The 17,242-nt window shown below is 42.9% G+C and overlaps 2 protein-coding genes across 4 annotated transcripts; one reads left to right on the top strand and one right to left on the bottom strand.

Annotated features, from left to right (window-relative positions):
* Nucleotides 1-2,459: 2,459 nt before the first annotated feature.
* On the bottom strand, nucleotides 2,460-11,415 carry TMEM59 (transmembrane protein 59). Of its 2 annotated transcripts, none has more exons than XM_010582342.1 (8): nucleotides 11,207-11,415; nucleotides 8,454-8,559; nucleotides 6,212-6,306; nucleotides 5,858-6,010; nucleotides 5,498-5,582; nucleotides 5,104-5,188; nucleotides 4,195-4,303; nucleotides 2,460-3,429 (listed from the first exon to the last, which is right to left on the bottom strand). In XM_010582342.1, exons 1-8 carry the CDS (start codon nucleotides 11,393-11,395, stop codon nucleotides 3,274-3,276), a joined length of 978 nt encoding a protein of 325 aa, XP_010580644.1. In that variant the 5' UTR covers nucleotides 11,396-11,415; the 3' UTR covers nucleotides 2,460-3,273. The 2 variants fall into 2 exon arrangements, with proteins under 2 accessions (XP_010580644.1, XP_010580645.1); XM_010582343.1 differs by having other exon boundaries at nucleotides 5,104-5,185.
* Nucleotides 11,416-11,584: 169 nt separating this feature from the next.
* TCEANC2 (transcription elongation factor A (SII) N-terminal and central domain containing 2) lies at nucleotides 11,585-17,024 on the top strand. Of its 2 annotated transcripts, none has more exons than XM_010582340.1 (4): nucleotides 11,585-11,717; nucleotides 13,074-13,215; nucleotides 14,560-14,753; nucleotides 16,594-17,024. In XM_010582340.1, exons 1-4 carry the CDS (start codon nucleotides 11,616-11,618, stop codon nucleotides 16,780-16,782), a joined length of 627 nt encoding a protein of 208 aa, XP_010580642.1. In that variant the 5' UTR covers nucleotides 11,585-11,615; the 3' UTR covers nucleotides 16,783-17,024. The 2 variants fall into 2 exon arrangements, with proteins under 2 accessions (XP_010580642.1, XP_010580643.1); XM_010582341.1 differs by lacking the exon at nucleotides 11,585-11,717 and adding an exon at nucleotides 12,500-12,563.
* The last annotated feature ends 218 nt before the right edge of the window (nucleotides 17,025-17,242 follow it).

Here is a 17,242-nt window from a genome sequence, read left to right as displayed (position 1 = left end):
GTGAGTTTGCTAAGAGTCCCATGTAAGAGCCAGGTCAAGTGGGCTAGCTATGCATGCCCCATGAAACAATCTACGATGGAAATGTTTAAAATGTGGGGTAAACCCACTCTTAGAGGCAAATGTCTGTAAGACCTGACATCTATCATCATCTATTTCCTACACCAAGATTATTCAGCTCAGCTATAGCCAACTAGGCAGTTGGATTTTAGAGCAGTTACCTCACATCAAAGACTGCTTATAGTTCAGAAAAATGAGTTCATGAGAATGAGGTAACAAACACAAGCAAGCCCTTCTGAAATGAAAAAAAAAAAAAAAAAAAGAAAAAAGAAAAAAGAAAAAAAAAAAAAAATCTTTGCCAAAGATCAGAGAAGCTGAACAGGGAACATGGATCAACATATCAGTATGATAGGAGACTATTGTTAATTCTAGCACCTACAAAAAAAAAAACCCAAGCCCCCCCAAATGTACCATGGCTATTTCTGCCAGCAATGAATTGCACACGCTTGAGAAGGTTGCCTCATTTGTGTCAAGATGATTCCATTTAAATGCTGATACAAGTCCAGTTGAACACGTGCCTAAAGAGAATATAAAATGCTTTCCTCCTGCAATTTCAATAATTTAAGGCCCTTCATTTAAACAGCTGTCTTGGGCAGAGATCAAACCCAAATTGCAGCCTCTGAAAATGAAGATGTCAGGAAGTCAAACATTTAACAAAAAATGAGTAGGACAAGCCATTTTGCAAAGTCAAATGCCAAGATAGCTTAAATAGTCCATTTAGATTAGAAATCTTGAGAAACAGTTCAATTACTGCAGCCTAGCTAGTATCTGATTTTACTGAGGGAAGATACTTTGACAAGAGCTTACAAGTACAACACGTAACAAATTCTTCAGACTCTGGCTCACTCTGGAAACAGTAGTGCCAAGTGACAGATTGCCACAGGCACAGTTTCCTGTGACCTAACAGCACATTACTGAATCACTGGCTTCACTGCACAGATCACTTAGCTGAAATGTCATTAAACAGCGAACAAAAGACAAAACACGTAAAACTTGTGGTTTCTTCCTTTGTTGTAAGCAGATACAACGCCAAATAAAAGTAGAAGTTAGTTGTTTAACTCAAACCTAGGAATGTAAGCAATAAAGTCAAACGTTTTTATGTCGCAAAACTTTCTCTTCCGAGTCATCAACATAACAGAGGTTTTACTGTACACATCTGAAACAGGCAAACAGCCATGTTTTCATGAAGCTGTAACACTCCCTTTTGCAACTACATATAATCACAAGGGAAAACATTTTAACAGAATTGAAAACATTTCCATGTTAGTAATTCAGTTAGAAAAAGTGGGATTGCTAAAGTCTTTTCTGGAAAGGCAATCCCGAACAACAAAGTGCTAAGACGACAGGCAATAATCACTGAAGTAAAGCTCGTGTTTACAAATGAATTTAAACATCCATTGCACAAGTTGCATTTGATACCGCTCAAAGCGGAACACTGGCATCCTGCACCCAAACGGGGCTGTATACTGAGGTTTGCACTACATGAGCGGAAAGGCACGTCTCAGCTGAATCACTACTGCAAACAGAGGGATTTCCCGCCCCTGTGATTGTGCAAGTGAACAGTGTTCCGAAAACATCACACCATCGATTTTCACAAGTCATGCCTGAGGCCTTTGCAATAACGCCACCAACACACAAAGGTACCTGTCAATGGCTGCTGGCACCCAAATTTCTGGGCTATGATGTTGTCCTGCTGAAGAATTTAGCACGAAGAGGTACAACTAATTTAAGACTTGAAAATGCAATTTCTGCACGTTGATAGAAGCCTGATTTAAACAAACGTCTTTTAATGCTCTTAAACCTTACTGACAGAAAACCTGCTTGAGTGCTTCCAAGCTAAGGTTTTCAGCAGCGCTGTACAGACCACTTAATGCACATTCCTGCTTAATTGCCCTTGCAAGGCTCCATCATCTGTACTTACCCAACCATCAGCGTTATAGCTGAATTAGGAATGACTATTGAACCAGTTTTTACAGTGAGGGAACACTATACTGTGTCCTCCAGAACCTTTACAGTTCTCACCAGAATTCAAAACCTGAAGAGGTGTTGAATATTTTTGTTTGTTTGTTTGTTTGTTTAAACCTTCAAGGCGGTTTTGTATAATCAACAAAATATGACGATGAGAGATCATGCATCCTAGCCAGCTTTCAAACACTTAAGAGACCTTAAAATAAACCACACACATCCCCAACTTGTAAATGCTATGGGAACCAGCATATAGTAATCTCCTCAAAGAGGAGAGCTGCAAAAAATATATTGGAAATTTGAGGGACATTGTACGTTGTGGTTGTGAGAGTGAATCATGTAGCAAAATCAGGTCACATTGCCCATGAGAGGAATGCTCCAGACAGGCTTTCATACTGAATATGTTGTGGTCAATAATTAACCATAGCAAAAAGCTATATAGTCAACATTTTCTATACAGTCAATTTTATTTGTCTGTTCTCATTTCTCAGGAATCAACTTGTTTCTGTAAATGAAGTTACAAGACTAGAATAGTTAATCAAGAACAGAAAGTAGAATTTCTTCAGAAAACACAGGCGCTAACTTTACAAGCAATTTAAGATTTAAAGGCTAAAGGTTGACAAAATAATTGACCATGTTATGTTCTGTGTGTGAAGGAATATGTCCATAAGCTTTAACATCTTTCACAAACTGAGTTCTAGCCTATAGTACCTCACAAATGCTTTCCATCTTGGATATTGCCACACTGTAGAAAAAATATATTTCTATTTTTAGAGACAGGGCTGTTTGTGCATGGACATTAACAAGTACAAAAATTCAGCAGGTAATTTTATAATATTTTCTCTTAACTACAACAGAAAGTGCAACACTAAAAAGGCATTTCCTGCCTACTTAAAATTTCTTATACCTTTACAAAGCTAACTCTGAATGTACACATTACATCCTAGAACACACAAATAAGTTTGAAAGTGTCATGGCAGAAGTATGGAAAGCATGCTTACAGCTTTTGTAAGCAAAAAGACACATAGCAAACACCAGTGAGAAGTGATTATGTCTGGAAACAAACGTAAATTCAAGATGTCTGAATCTTCACTACTAGTTGAAAACAAAATCCCATGACATTTGTTGATTCTTTAACTTTAATTGCATTTAAAGACTGGCTGCTAAGCTTCTTATCTGAAGAACCACCACAAACAATCAGGAGTTGCTAGCTCTGTTAGAATTAGTCTATTGGATCCAATGAAGACTTATTTAAATTGCTGATTGAGCCAGATTGACTTTTGTAGGAAGAGGTCCTGCTTCTTCATGTTCCTCAGTCTTGCATCTAACCACAACAAGTGCAGAGGATGGGTATCTGTTCAGTTTTTGTTCATTCATGTATTCCAAATCTCCATAGATGCTCAGCTTCTGAAATATTTAAACAATTTACTTTAAGACAAAGACTCTCCATACTGTGAATAAAATGTATTTCATTAAGCAACTACATTCCTAGTTCTGACGGCTGCAGTCGTTCAACAGAAGTTAACCCCGGGTTTCTGTAACATCTGAAATTCATGGCTGGAACTAGATTTGAGTCCAACAAAAATGTATTAAATCTGCCAGAACAACAATAGATACAGTGCATGTGTAACAGCTCCTTTAGTTTGCAAATACTGTGAGCCTTGCTTATTTCAGAAGTGCGGGGGACCTCTCTGGGCACTAGGGATGCTAGTTCAGCCAGTTCCCCTCTGATCAGACTCTGTGCACACAGATAATATGCTGTCACTTCTGTCCTCACTATTGATGCTCCTGGATTAAATCCATACTGCGTTCCACCTATACCATCCAACTCTCAGTACAGCTTTATTCCCAGAGAAATTAGAAGGAGCCTCCATTTGTTAAGAGTAATCTGAAGGTTGTCAAGAGGAGAGTGCTACAAACCAAAAGACATCATATTTGGGCTGCCTGAGTAAGGTCCAGAGCACCAATCAGCCACAGGAATAAGCAAGAATTGTTCAGCTATAAAATCATCTTTTAAATAACATAATTGTTTTGCTAACCACATCAGCAAAATAAAAAAACCCTCTTTCTAGCTGACCCCCCCCAAATGTTTCTTAAGTCTCTAGACAGCTGTAACATAAAAGTAATAAAATTAATAAATTCAAAATATCGTAAGTTATAAAATAGTAGTACCTCAGATGGAACATATTGCTCTACAGCTGTAGCTACAGTTGCGCAACAAATCCAGAGCAGTACCAACACTGACAGGACGAGCGTAGTAGTTAAAATCCAACTGGAATTTCTGAAATGAAAAGAATGTTACCAGATTTCATATACTGAATACAAGACAATGGACCCTCTAAAAAGTTTGGCTCAATTTTGATTGCATTTCCTGCTGAGTCATTAGTCTCTAGCTCTTCCAGCTACACTGCCCACTTCAGACTCCTGGGTACTCTAATGCCTGTTTAGTATCTGACTTGAAAGACACAGAAGACTCGCTAGATTCTGTTTATTGTGCCCTAAGCATCCTCCCACTTACAGTTTTAAAAACAGATTTTTCTGTTACACATTTGGGATGCAATTCACTGACCCTTCCTGCGTAAACTTTTAAGGAGAAAGTAATAAGAGTAAGGGAAAGAACCACCAACACACTGATCTTCAGCAAATCTTTAATAAAGAGATACTGGGTATTTTCAGCCTGGAAATGAGACATAACAGTGTCTTTCCTATCAGACAGTCCCAATCCAAAATATAAAACAAGTGCTTTGTCCTGAAACATATCCAGAGCTAAAGAACAGGCAAAACACAGTATTGTTTAAACAGTTCACAGAACACACTCAAAAAACAGCGTAGGAAATTATCAATATGACGTTTACTTGAAACGGAAAGGACAATCAAAGTTGGCAGAATAGCCTGCAAATGGGGCCAGCACGGAAAAGTAGCCATAACAGTCAGATACACAATTATAAGTGCTATGCATCCTGAACCTAACAGACTTGTACCACTTTTGAGATCTTGCACTAGTGCCCCCATACACACACACACACAGAGGAAAGGCCATTATCCTCCTTACTAGGTACAGACATTCTTCAATATACATACACGGAAAGACACTTGAAAAAGCTGTCATTTTCTCGCTCTTCAAAAAGTCCTCGGTATGTCTGCGAACTTCCTGGACGTAGGTCTGCTGAAATACAACAGCAGAAACAGCACTTTGGAAAGCAATAAAAGAGAAGACCCAAACACCGCACAGTTTGTCTATACAGAGAGCATAAAAGGAAGCTTTTAAAATGGCCCTAGCTTGCACGTTTCTATTTCCAGCAGACCTTGGTTTCCACCACAGACTTTGCTAAGTGTACATAGTGCAGTCTACATGGCAAACAATTATATTTCAGCTTTCTAAAAATTTGCTTTCATGTGCCACCTGCAACCTTTTTTTTTTTTTATGACAGGGAACATTTGCTTTTGCTGCTCCAGAGCACAAAGAACAACTTACAGGCTGTTTTACTCAGCGACAAGGATCCTCTCGTATCTCCGGTTTCCTGATCAAGCTGTGGAACATACTGTACTTCTGGCTTTGACTAAAAGAAAATAAGGAGTTAGGAGATCCTTCTAGCAAGCTTCCACTGATCTATCATTTACATTTTCAGAACTAATACGGAAGTTAACCTTAAGACACGCACCATTCGCTTAAGTTTGATTCTGCTCCCCCCTTATGCTGGCCCTAAAGGCAGTGAAGTACTAGCAGAAACTAAACACATCTGATAGTGCTTTATAGTCTTTCCTGTGACTCGAAGGAGCAGAGTTAAACATTTAGCAGCCAGGACACCTTAATCTCAAAGAAAAAGGCAAGCACCTGGAATATGACAATCTTGCCATCATCTGCTTGAAGGTAGAAAGTCCACGAGGATGTTATGAAGCTCTGAGCTGAATCCATCATGTCACTCCAGAATGATCTCACCAGTGTCAGAGGAAAGAGGAGATGAATTCTTGGCATCAGGGACATTAACTGCAAGCACAACGTTAACTGGTTTTCCATTTGTTTCTATGTGAAAAGGACAGAACTCATGTTCTTGCTCACCCCTCGCCTCATATCTAGATTTCAGTCCTCAGAAGATTTATTTTCCATTTGAAGAAACTTTAAAAAGCAAAGACACACACTGAACAGAAAACAAGTAGGTGGTATTTGAAAAACATGTCATCTACTTACTTGCTCTTGCCTTAACTCAGCAAATGGCAATTGGTTCTGGCATCCAAGATGGCAAGCATATTGTTCATCAGATTGGGAGTATGCTTCAGTACAGGCTGCAAGGAAGAAGTTCCCCAAATGAGAAGATAAATTCTGCATTTTAGTTAAGAAAACATTTTCAGTATAAGTTGGATCAGAAACAAAGCAGCAGCTAAAGGACTGACAATCCCATTTGCAAGAAAATATATGGCAATCGCTCCAAGGATAGCATTTGCTCTGAGGTCTAATGAAGGTTAAGGAATCAGAGCTTAGGCAGATGAAGTAGTTGAAATCTGAATGCAGTCAGAGCAACCGATCAGAAATGTTACCCTGGCCAATCTCAGGGGTGCAAGTTTTCATTGATCCTCCCGCTACCACTTTAGTTTTTCCTCTACGTATCAAGTAAAACATGAATTTTTACCTCAGAGAACAGAGGTGGAGTCCTAAAAAGAATAGAGGGACCATCAGTCCATTAAATCCCTTTGAAGTAACAACAGAAGTCATGGTATCACAGGAAAACCAAAGGAGCATTTTCCTGCTAGTGCGAGTACAGAAACTGCATTGAAAGTATTATGGAATATTTTTTTAATGAAAAATGAAGCCCACTCTTTGTTTTACAGATAGCTTCTATTAATTGTTCACTAGAGATCATAAAGGCCAAGAAATCTAAATTATTCAGAGAGAATAATTTAGATTATTCTGCCCATGGAGAAATCAGGCAGACAATACATGGGCATAGCTCTTCCCCAAACTCTAAAGCTTAGGTGGACAATGTTGCAGTACAACCTGAACTAAAGAATCAAACCAAGTAGCAACACAGAGGACAGCAGCTCTCCCAGTTTTCTGCAGGAACAAACAGACCATCATAAAGGCTAAGAAGCTGTCAGGAATCAGGGCATGAGCAGCTAAGAATTTCAGTTTTCAGCTCCTAGCACCTGAACAGCAATTCAATGATAAAACTGCCACCAAACTAGTGTTTGCAGGCATAAAGAAGCATCCAAAGACAGAATCGAGCAGATCAGCCAAGATGTATCTTGCCAAACATAGAATACTTAGTCAGGGTACCAACCAGTGTAACAGATTACAGAACATAAGCCAGAAAAAGACAACAGCCTCAGGAAGGAGAGTTAAACCAGAAAGTAAGCAACTGTTCAATTACCTCTACATGTGGTCTATTGCTACATTACCCTTTTTTATGGCACTCTTCAATGTGCGGTTTGACAACTAGATTGACATGCTGTATCACAGCTAGTCACAGTGTATGACAGACTAGAGCATTAGCCCATTTCTAGAGTATTTAATGCAGTTTTGTATCACATTAGCATCTCTGCATGTCAGGCTTTCTACTTGCGTACATTCCATCAGCTCTCTGAGCTAGCCACTAGCCCTCTTGTTTTTGAGGTACTGAGAGGATAGAAGCCTCCTTTGAGTGCTGGCTTGGTGCTTAATTGTATTGGAAATACAGACGGAGAGCTCCTAGCTTTCCTGCTTTGGGTGGTTATGTCCCACTTAATCTCTGACTAAAACTGTGAATCAGCTCCCTCGATATTATTGGATGAAAGTTCTATACAATTCCAAAACCAGTATTAACTGGTCTATAGTACACATATTTCATCAAATTTTTGCTCTAACACAGGTAACTGAGAGAATTAGTCACCAATATTTAATGACCTATTTCAAACAAAACACGTACCTCATTCCCAAGAGTTTAGCTGTAGGTAAACCTCAGGACGTAGCCTAGACCACAAGTTACAAGGCAGACAGCACATTAAGATCTGTGTTCTTACTCTTCTGAACAATTCACTTGTATATACAAGTTTGTCAGGAATTGTAAATGGGACTGATTGTCACATGGAATTATTAAAGGAAAGGAAAGGATTTTTTCCCAGCCATTTGTGTTTTCTATGACAAACTGTTTATAGTAAAATGAAGTGTTTCTAATTTATTTACAGAGACTGACGATACTTAAGAAATTCAGGCAAATAGCAACACTAAGCATCAGGTCTAAGCATCAGGTAAGGAGAAACTCGCAGAGAACAGACAACCTTTCCCTAAGATTTTTTTTTTTTAATATCCTGTACATAAACTTTAAGAAATTGTTAAACAAAACCAGAAAGCAACTGAAGTAATCCCACCAATTTAACAAAACCCTTTCAGACGTTCCTGCTCTTCCCTCTGTTATGTCTCCACATTACGGGATGCTGAAGGAGTACTGAAATCTTACCGGAGTCGCATTCCAGTTTGGTTCGATTCAAATCGATGCCATCATCCACAAACTGACAAATGGAAAAGAGTCTGCAGCCTCGCTGGCATGCGTACAGTTCCTCTTCCTGGAAAGGCAGAAGAAAAGGCTTGCATCCCTCAATTCAAGATTAAATTGTCAGAAAACAAATACTTTTTTTTTTTTTTTCCGGAAGTGCTATAAAAAAGCCACCCACCAGAGCACCATCCTCCTTCCTTCCACTAGACCTAGAAGCCAGCTAAACATGACATTCTGGATGATCTGAAATAAAACCAAGCTACAGCGCTTTAACACTGACATACCTATTGATTTATTTCAGAGCTCTTCATTCTGTGGTGGGGCAAACCTGGAACAGCAAATTCTATTTTGTAATTCCAGTCCTACAACTCACAACCAAAGTTGCACTGCATTTTTAAAAAAAATGCTGGGTTTAAAAACAAGATATACTGCTGTAAAAGATTTACTGATGTTTAATCCCACAAAGAGTAGTCTTCCATCTCAGAACTTAAACACCTAGAACCCAACAGGAAAGGACAAAAAAAAGACTAATTTTGACAGCATGTTAAAATGTATCTACCAGACTGTAATCAGAACTACAACAGAAATAAGAGATTATCTTCTGATGTACTATACCAGTACCCTGGTTACCTGCTTACTTGCCAAACCAGTTCCACAAACACACATTTTTATTCATTATATTGAACTGAAGGGGAAGAGTGCTTCCTCACTGCAACTATTAAAATTATGCAAATATAGAAAACCTACACATAGTATTTCTTCTGTCCACAATACCAAAGGGATGGATGTGCACTTTCCACATATAGTGCTCTCCATGTTGCAGAACTAAAGACAGCCTCTATTACATAAGTGCTCCTACTTATGAACACACCCTATCATGAATCAGACCCATCAAAACCACTAACCATATAACCACCCAAGTGACGGCAGCCAATTGCTGTACAGGTTGAAAATGGACTCTGCATTAATTTAACAAAAACCAAACATACCACACCTTACTGTATAACCTATCGTAAATTAACTGGCCATTATTTGTCTCTGAGAGCACAAGTTCACATGCTTTAAAGGCACAAAAGTAGAAAACTGTGAATGTAAATTAAAACTTAGCTCTAACAACACTGACAAGGTGGCTAATATAGTTATGCTACTGCAGAAAACATGTTTCATAATTTGATACCCAGACAGAATTAGCTTTAGGAGACAGATTTCTATGGCAGTCTTCCACGGAGGTCTCAATGAAGCTCGTCTTACTTTCCAATGACAACAATTTCCTTCAATTCAACTGGTAGTTTTGTGACAAATCGAAAAAAGACTAAATGTGATGGAAGAGATGAGTATATTATTCAATAGCTCCAACAACACACAACAAAGAATTCAAAAGTACAGTAAAAAGCACAGAAATAATCAGCCTTCCTTGAACGAGTCCTATAATAGAAACAAGAGCAGCATTGCACCAAAACAGTATGGAAATATATTAGGATAATGTTTAGTCCTAATTTCTCAGGTTTAGTTCTTTCTCCTCACTATCGTCACACGTAAGCACCAAAACACGCCATAAGTACAGATGTAAGTTTACTTGTATTCCACATAACTCCGTTACTTCTCTCCGTGGGGATACCAGTACCAGCTACAGAATCACAAAATCCGATTTAAGTTCCACAAGAAAGCAGACAAAGCCCTATTACCTAACATTATCACCGCTTCCATTTGCCTGCTGCCCTCGTGTGAAATCTCAAAGATGGGCTAAGAGCTCCCATCATTTGGGGTTCAACCTGCTACATAGCTGCAGCTGATAACGAAGTGTACTGCCAAGAAAGAAGCGGGAAAGATGAGATTTTTGGTACTAGACTTTCCAAATTCAAGCTCGTAGTTCCAAGCTGTACAAAGCTTGAACCAACAGCAAACTCTGGAGTATGAAATTAGATTCCCGTTAGACACTATTTCAGTATTTATCACGAGAGGAAAAAAATTCCATGCAAGCGAATTAAAACACAGACTGAAGGTTCTGACAAGCTACTCGTTTATCATCATTTATGCTTCATCCTTCAACATCCAAGCGTCATCTCTGGCTTGTCACGAACACAGCACTGTTTTAGTGCCCCAAAATATAGAACAGCCTAAGCCAAATTACAGCTGCCTCTTTAGGAACAGGAGGGGAAAAAAAAGCAGCAAATCCCCCAAAACCCACAGAGATACCCAGCACTAACAAAGCTATACTTTGAAAGCGGCGCTTCTTGGGCAAGCTGCAGCCTAACCATCTATTTTCAAAACGCAGGATCTATCTTTAGAGAAGGGACTGCATCCTCTGCTTTGAGGGGACAAAAACCTAAGCCAGACGAGACACTCCACAGAAGAACCGCAGCAGCAGCAGCAGGGCTGCTGACTGCCCCTCAGCACTGCGAGCATGAGCTTCCTTCAGGTTTATATTTGCTTGAAGACACGTCCAACGCCGCTGGAGAACACACGCACGGGGACACGCCTCGAAAAAGGCTCCTGCCCGAGAAAATCCCGGCGGTGTCCCGTCACTCCGCAGCACAAGAAGCCAAAAGACACGACGAGGGGCTGCAGGGGGAGAGGGCCGAGGGCCAGGCCCGGGGACGGCCGCGCCAGCCGCAGGACGGCTCCCGGGGAGGGGAGGGAGGGAGAAGGGGAGCGGGGCCGAGCCCGGGAAGGGGCCCGCCGCGGCGGGAGAGCCGTGAGGCAGGGCCCGCCCGTACCTTGGGGTAGGTGTGCAGGGAGTAGGTCAGCTGGCAGGCGCGGTGACACGACGCCGTGTTGCCCAGCACGGAGTCAAAAGCCTCGGAGGAGGCGACGGGCAACGGCCCGGCCCCCCGAGCGCCGCTGCCGCCCGCCAGCAGCGCCAAGGCGAGAGGCAGGCAGAGGAGGCCGCCCCGCCGCGCCGCCATCTTCCTCCTCCCGCAGACCCCCCACCCCGCCACTGACGGCAGCGGGCACCGGGGGACTCTCACGAGATTAACCGCCACCGCCCCCCCCCCGCGCGGTGCCTGCTGGGAAATGTAGTCCGCGCCGCCGGGCGGCCCCAGCCATCCCATAGGGCCTCCCCTCCGGCGGGAACTACAAGGCGGGAAGGGCGGGGCAGCGGCTTCCGGGAGGGCGGGCGAGAGGATGGACCGGTTCGTGGTGCGTAGGGCCCGCTGCCCGGAGAGCCCCCGCCGGGCCGGGCCGGCCCCCCGCGCCTACCGGCAGGCCACCCTCGAGTCCCTCAAGGCAGGTCACCGGCGCTGGGGGGGTGGTGGTGGGGAGGGTAGCACGGCTCGCCCCGGTCTCCCGGGCCTGAGGGGAGGTTTTCACCCCGCGGCAGCGGGTGCTGCTGCTGCGGGGCCCGGTGCCTTCGAGGTGAGGGGAGAGCCTTCGAGGTGAGGCCTGGCGCTGGGGCAGGACCACGCTGCTCCCCAGAGGCTGCGTGCAGGGGTGGCAGGAGCACCCCAGGAGGAGCCGGGCTGGCCCTGAGGCACCTTGGAGGGAAGAAGGGGTGTCAGGCCTTCGCCAGGCTGCCATCCTGCCTCTGCACGGAGCTGAGCGGGATGGGGTGAGAGCGGGAGGAACGTTTTGTAAACCACCGGTGGTTCCAGCTCTTCACTGAAATCTATGCAGTGTCGAGGTGGCATCCTCACGGAGGACAGGGAAGCAAAGTTAGAAAGGCGCAGAGGGCTCTGCTGCGTTGAAAGGGGTTTCCTAAGCTAGATGCTCCTTCCTGCATGTTTGGTGTGGCATAGGGTCAGGCTGGGTGCACAATTCAAGTACAGCCAGGTGACACCACCAGCTTCAGTACTGCCAGCTGGCTCACTTCTCTCCCCAGCAAGGAGAGCCCTTCACTTGGTTGCATGATGGTCCTGCGCAAGACATGCGTAAGAGCTGAGCACCTCTTTGCCACCTGTTTGTAGAAGCACAACAGGAAAATGTTTGCTGCACCAGAGACCTTATTAGTGTAAGGCAGAAAGCAAAAGAATGGTGCGTAAAGCACCCCAGCTGTCTGACCACTGCTGAATCTTTGTAAGATGCCTCACTGTCCAAAATATGAGACTCACGCTGTTTGCAGTCTGTTCTGTCAAGGTCTGTGGCAAAAACAGGGCAAGAAACCCTGCAAATGTCCAGTGTACTTGAGTTTGTGTTCATGTTCCCTAATGCTTTGTTTCTCTCCTTGCTGGCATTATTTTAAATTTAAAACAAATCTGAGCAGGATTCAGATTCTGCCAGGCTGCTAAAGATAATTAGCTGCCTCCCTCTTAATCCCTTTTTCTATTAAGACACATTTATACAATGGACTCCTGAAATTCAAAACACTTCTATTCTAGCAGACAGTTGCTGTTACGTGCCCTAGAGTTTGGCAGACCAAGGTGAAGCATCTTGCTTTGCTTTCTATTTACTTCAGTCTTGATTTGCAGTAGGCTGCCAATCTCAAGCAAGTACCCATCATTCCAGGCCATCATGTATTCTGTGCTCTGGTTCATACCATAATCAATAATTCATGTGTTGATAACAGCCCCATTAGCAGAGATGAAGCCAGTGTCCTTATTTATAATAAGAATATTCCACTTCCCTAATGGCTTTTCTCTTTTCCAGAGAGTTGTGGTTGTGGAAGACATAAAACGATGGAAGTCTATGCTTGAGCTTCCTGGGCAACCAAAAGAGAATCTGATCGAAGCTTTGGAGGAGCTGAAGAAGAAAATACCTTCCAAGGAAGTGTTACTTTCAACAAAAATAGGTACATCTTGTCTGATTTAGACTGTGGATATTGGGTTGTCTTGTGTCTGCTTGGCTTGTCAGTACAAAAGAGACTAGCTTGCAAGCTTTTTAAGAAATGAGTGTAGCTGCCAATAAAAAATTGTTGATATCCAGCCTGCAGTTTTCAGAGCTTGTACTGAAAAAGTCAGCTGTCCTCTAATTCCTCCCAGGTTGCCTGCTTATTACCAAATACTGCATCACCACTTCTGTGGTCAAATTTTTGAAGAACTCTTCTTGGGCACCTCTGTGTCTTATTCCTTCTCCTGCTCTCTGTCAGGGGCATGGCAGAGCGCTGTCTTGCCATCCGAGACACAGCTCATCTGTTTGACCTGGCTGAATCCTCTGAACATGCAAGAAATTCTCAGATTGGCCCAAAACTGCTTACTGCATCCTCACCCTGAGAAACCCCCAGCACGATGGGCAGCTCCATGCAAATGACACAGCCCGATGCCTGGCTTTTTTCCATAGGACTTGGGGGAGGGATAATGTGAGACCACATGGTTGCTCCCTGCCTTTCCTGACTATGGAGAGCATCCTGGCCTTTGTTTGCCATTAGAGCGGCTGGATCTCTGTTCGGAGAGCCCCCCTTGCCTTAGAAAAGGAGATGCGGTCTGCCCCTTCCCCCATACTTCTGAACTGTCATTTTATTTGCCGTGTTCAGCTTATTCAGGCTTTTCCCGAGATTTTTCCTAGTGCCTGCCTGAATGCGGCTGGGCTGGAAGAGCCACAGAAGCCTAACAGTGACATCTCCTGGCCAACAGCGCTACTGGTCAGAGAGAAATACCCCGCTAGAAGAAGGTCCCTTTTGTCTCCTTTCAGAGGAAAGCCTCTTTTGCACTGGCAGGCCCTATCGATTGGAAAGATTCTGCCTGGAGTCACCGTGATGTTTGTGTGTTAAAATGCTCTAGCCATCACCAGCAACAACTGTTTCCTTAAAGGGGTTTTCAGTTTAAAAACAGCATTCTTTGTAGGCAAGTCTTACAAGCTTTCACCAGATCTAGTATCTGTGTAGAAAATGAATGTAGCCCTGTATTACGCAAGTGTTGCTCCTTACCTCGGTGACTTGGGAAGGTAATTTTCAAATGTATAGGTCAATTCCTTGCTAATTGCTTGGGCAACAGTCGCTGCAGAAGTCAAGGAGTGAGAATTTCAGTCTTAATTCCTAATAATTTTATATTTGTCTTTGTGTCAATGCTCTGGTTGTTTTGCTGACGCTGCCTGAATTAAAAAGGTGCGTGGCTGCTTTAGCACCGATATGATTTGACTGGCGTCCATTGTATTTTGTCCACCTACCAAATGTGAAGGAGCTGTTATTGTTTTCCAGGTCACACAGTGAATAAGATGCGCAAACATTCAGATCACGATGTGGCCAGCCTCGCCAAAGATATTTACACAGAGTGGCGAACTTTCATCAAAGACCATTCAAACAAGCCCTCAATAGAGGTCAGAAGCGATCCCAAGACCGAGGCTTTCAGAAAGAATGCACGGAAGCTGCTTTGTGAAGCCCTGGATCTAGAGGTGACGTTCAGATCCATTTGTCTTTGGCTCAAAGAGTTATTCCTTGTAGGAACAAATTAAACAAGCCTTTTTCAGCCATAGCTACTGTAAAGCTGGTCCTGCCTGCAGAGTGGGGACAAGACCAGCTGATCTGTTCCTGTTTTCAGCGATTCGCTGCATGTCCCTATTTATAAGTAACTTTGTTTTCAAGGAAGGTAATTTTGTTGTTGTTGTTGTTAACCAAGTAAACATGCTAATTGTGAGGTGTATTTTCTCTCATTTACATAACCAGTCAACAGAATAGTTGTGTAGCTACTGCAGTTGGGCTGAGAAAGAGGAAGTTAATAGAACATAGTTTTTCCTACTACTTAACAGCTGTGAAAGCAACACTGGGACCTTTTGGGTGTTTCATATTTAAGTAATTAAACATTTGTAAATTTAAATCTATTGCAAAAACAGAGAGGCAAGGTTGACAGTATATAAAGTGGTGATAAATACCAGATCCCTCAGGTATCTTTAACTAAATGAACGGGGCTTTGCTGTAAGGCTTAATGACTAGTTTGCTTGGTCTATGAAATGCCATAATAATTATCCTTTTTAATTTATTCATTAATTATCCTTTAAATGGCAAGTCAAGTGATAAGCACTCAAGAGTTTCAAAGCTACGTGTTTGCTAGCTATGAGAACAACCTCTCCAACTTACTGAGGCAGCACAAAAGGATGGTTTGCTGTGGGAATGCCTCAGAATGGCGGGAGCTCACCTTTGTCAGGCTGCTGGGTCAAGCTTAGTTCTTGGAAGGCACATCTATGCATGGTGAGAAGACTGGTAGTAAAGTCTGAACCTGTGGGACATAAAGGCTATGGTACCACCCTAAAATGAGTGGTATTGGGTAAAGCAGAATTGCCTCTGAACAGGACTTGCCTGAAAGCACAGCAAGGAAAAATACCCTGCTAGCTTGCTGCTACCACCAGATGTGCAAGTGGAGCTTACAGCAGCAGATGAACACTGTATGTAGCCAGGGGAGCCACAGAGGTCCAGCAAATGGGGAGCAGGGACACCCGAGAGGTTGACAAAAAGGAGAAGGGAAGGTGGGGCTGAATGAATCCGAGGGGCTTCTAGTGCTGCCCAGCAGAGGGGCAATTTAGTGATGGGTAGCAAAAATAGAGTGGGCAAAGGACTTGGAGGAATACTACTTGGCATACTGGAATCTCCTGTATTCAAAGCGTGGGAGATTCCCCATTACAAAAGGCAGAAGTGAAATTAAAACCATTTCATGATGGGTGGGGGATTTTTTTCTAAGCTGTGCTAAATTACAGGTTTTGGCACATGTTGAAGCAATAACTACATAATTAACATTTAGCAAATCCCTTTCTGCATTCTTAATTACACCTCCTTCTACACACAGAGAGCCCACATTTCCCTTTATAGCACCAGGCAGAGTTGCCAAGTGTTTGGCATGTCTTAGAGTTGCTGTTGGAATGAAGTTTAAAATAGTATCCAAGGTACCTTCTATCAGCAAGATCAAAAGTGAGCTTTATGGAGACAGTGCAGTGTAGCTTATAATTGCAGTTGAGCTTGATACCCAAAGCTAGTTGCAGATTAGTTTCCTGTTGTGATGGCAAAGTACTGCCACCCAGCTGGAGATGTGGATATGTTCCCTGCTACTGACCATGTTGCCTTGTTCCTTAATTGCTAGGGTGGAATTAAATTGCTCTTCCTGTTACACTTGTGATGGGAAGTAGATTTCCTTGAATCTAAACTGATTAATGAAGAAACACTGAAAAGCACCAAACTCCAATTTCAATCAGTTGGTCTCCTTATTAAATGTAAAGATCTAATTTTATACTTTGCTGTTTTCAGATTGATCACCCACTGGCTGAAAATATTGAGCGAGAAGCTTTTCATCTCTCTTCCCGTCTCATTAGTGCACCATATCGCAGAACGGTGCGAGCTCTTGTCTTTTCATTAAAGCACAAACCTGAAATCCAAGCAGAAGTCAAGACTGGCACGCTCACTGTCCCTGCGTTTGTACAGAGCCATAAAAAGTAAGGTGTCATTCTTGATCCTGGGTGAGAACTTCATGTGCCTACATCTCTGTGGAACTGGGAGCCCTTTCTGTCATGAGGGGAGTGCAGAAGTGCTGACAGTGTGACTCACTTGGCACCGTTCTGTGAACAGGGCTGCTGAAAACAAGAACTACTAATGATGAAAGCGGTGCTGTAAATCTGACTTGGTAGAAATCCGTGTGGGCTTGTTGCAAGAAAAGTTTCTTCTGCTCTGCTGTATATTTTCCTGCTGACTCACCTGTTTCTCACTTCTGCCCATTTGTCATACCTCAGTTTAGTTCCATCCCTGATGTGGATCTTCAGGTGTAATCAGCTGGATAACATAAAGGACCAGCTCTGTGCTGTGCTGGTGGGAAATACTGGGAATTCAGAGTAATTGGTCCATGGGAGCAGATTCCTAGTGGATAACTGCAAACTCTAGTTAACCCTAAATCAGCTACATC

The sequence above is a fragment of the Haliaeetus leucocephalus genome, unplaced genomic scaffold, assembly GCF_000737465.1.
Source record: "Haliaeetus leucocephalus isolate CR32 unplaced genomic scaffold, Haliaeetus_leucocephalus-4.0 Scaffold848, whole genome shotgun sequence".
Classification (NCBI taxonomy): Eukaryota; Metazoa; Chordata; class Aves; order Accipitriformes; family Accipitridae; genus Haliaeetus; species Haliaeetus leucocephalus.
This window is presented reverse-complemented; position numbering and strand designations above follow the sequence as displayed.

Excerpts from the sequence above, each read along its gene's own strand:
- TMEM59 (XM_010582342.1), bottom strand. The coding sequence starts at position 11,395 with ATGGCGGCGCGGCGGGGCGGCCTCCTCTGCCTGCCTCTCGCCTTGGCG. Across the intron at positions 4,304-5,103 it reads TTTTTCAAGTGTCTTTCCGT|AAATTCCAGTTGGATTTTAA; the intron begins GTATGTATATTG and ends TTTTCATTTCAG. Across the intron at positions 3,430-4,194 it reads AGCAATATGTTCCATCTGAG|AAGCTGAGCATCTATGGAGA; the intron begins GTACTACTATTT and ends TAAATATTTCAG.
- TCEANC2 (XM_010582340.1), top strand. The coding sequence starts at position 11,616 with ATGGACCGGTTCGTGGTGCGTAGGGCCCGCTGCCCGGAGAGCCCCCGC. Across the intron at positions 11,718-13,073 it reads CCACCCTCGAGTCCCTCAAG|AGAGTTGTGGTTGTGGAAGA; the intron begins GCAGGTCACCGG and ends TCTCTTTTCCAG. Across the intron at positions 14,754-16,593 it reads GTGAAGCCCTGGATCTAGAG|ATTGATCACCCACTGGCTGA; the intron begins GTGACGTTCAGA and ends TGCTGTTTTCAG.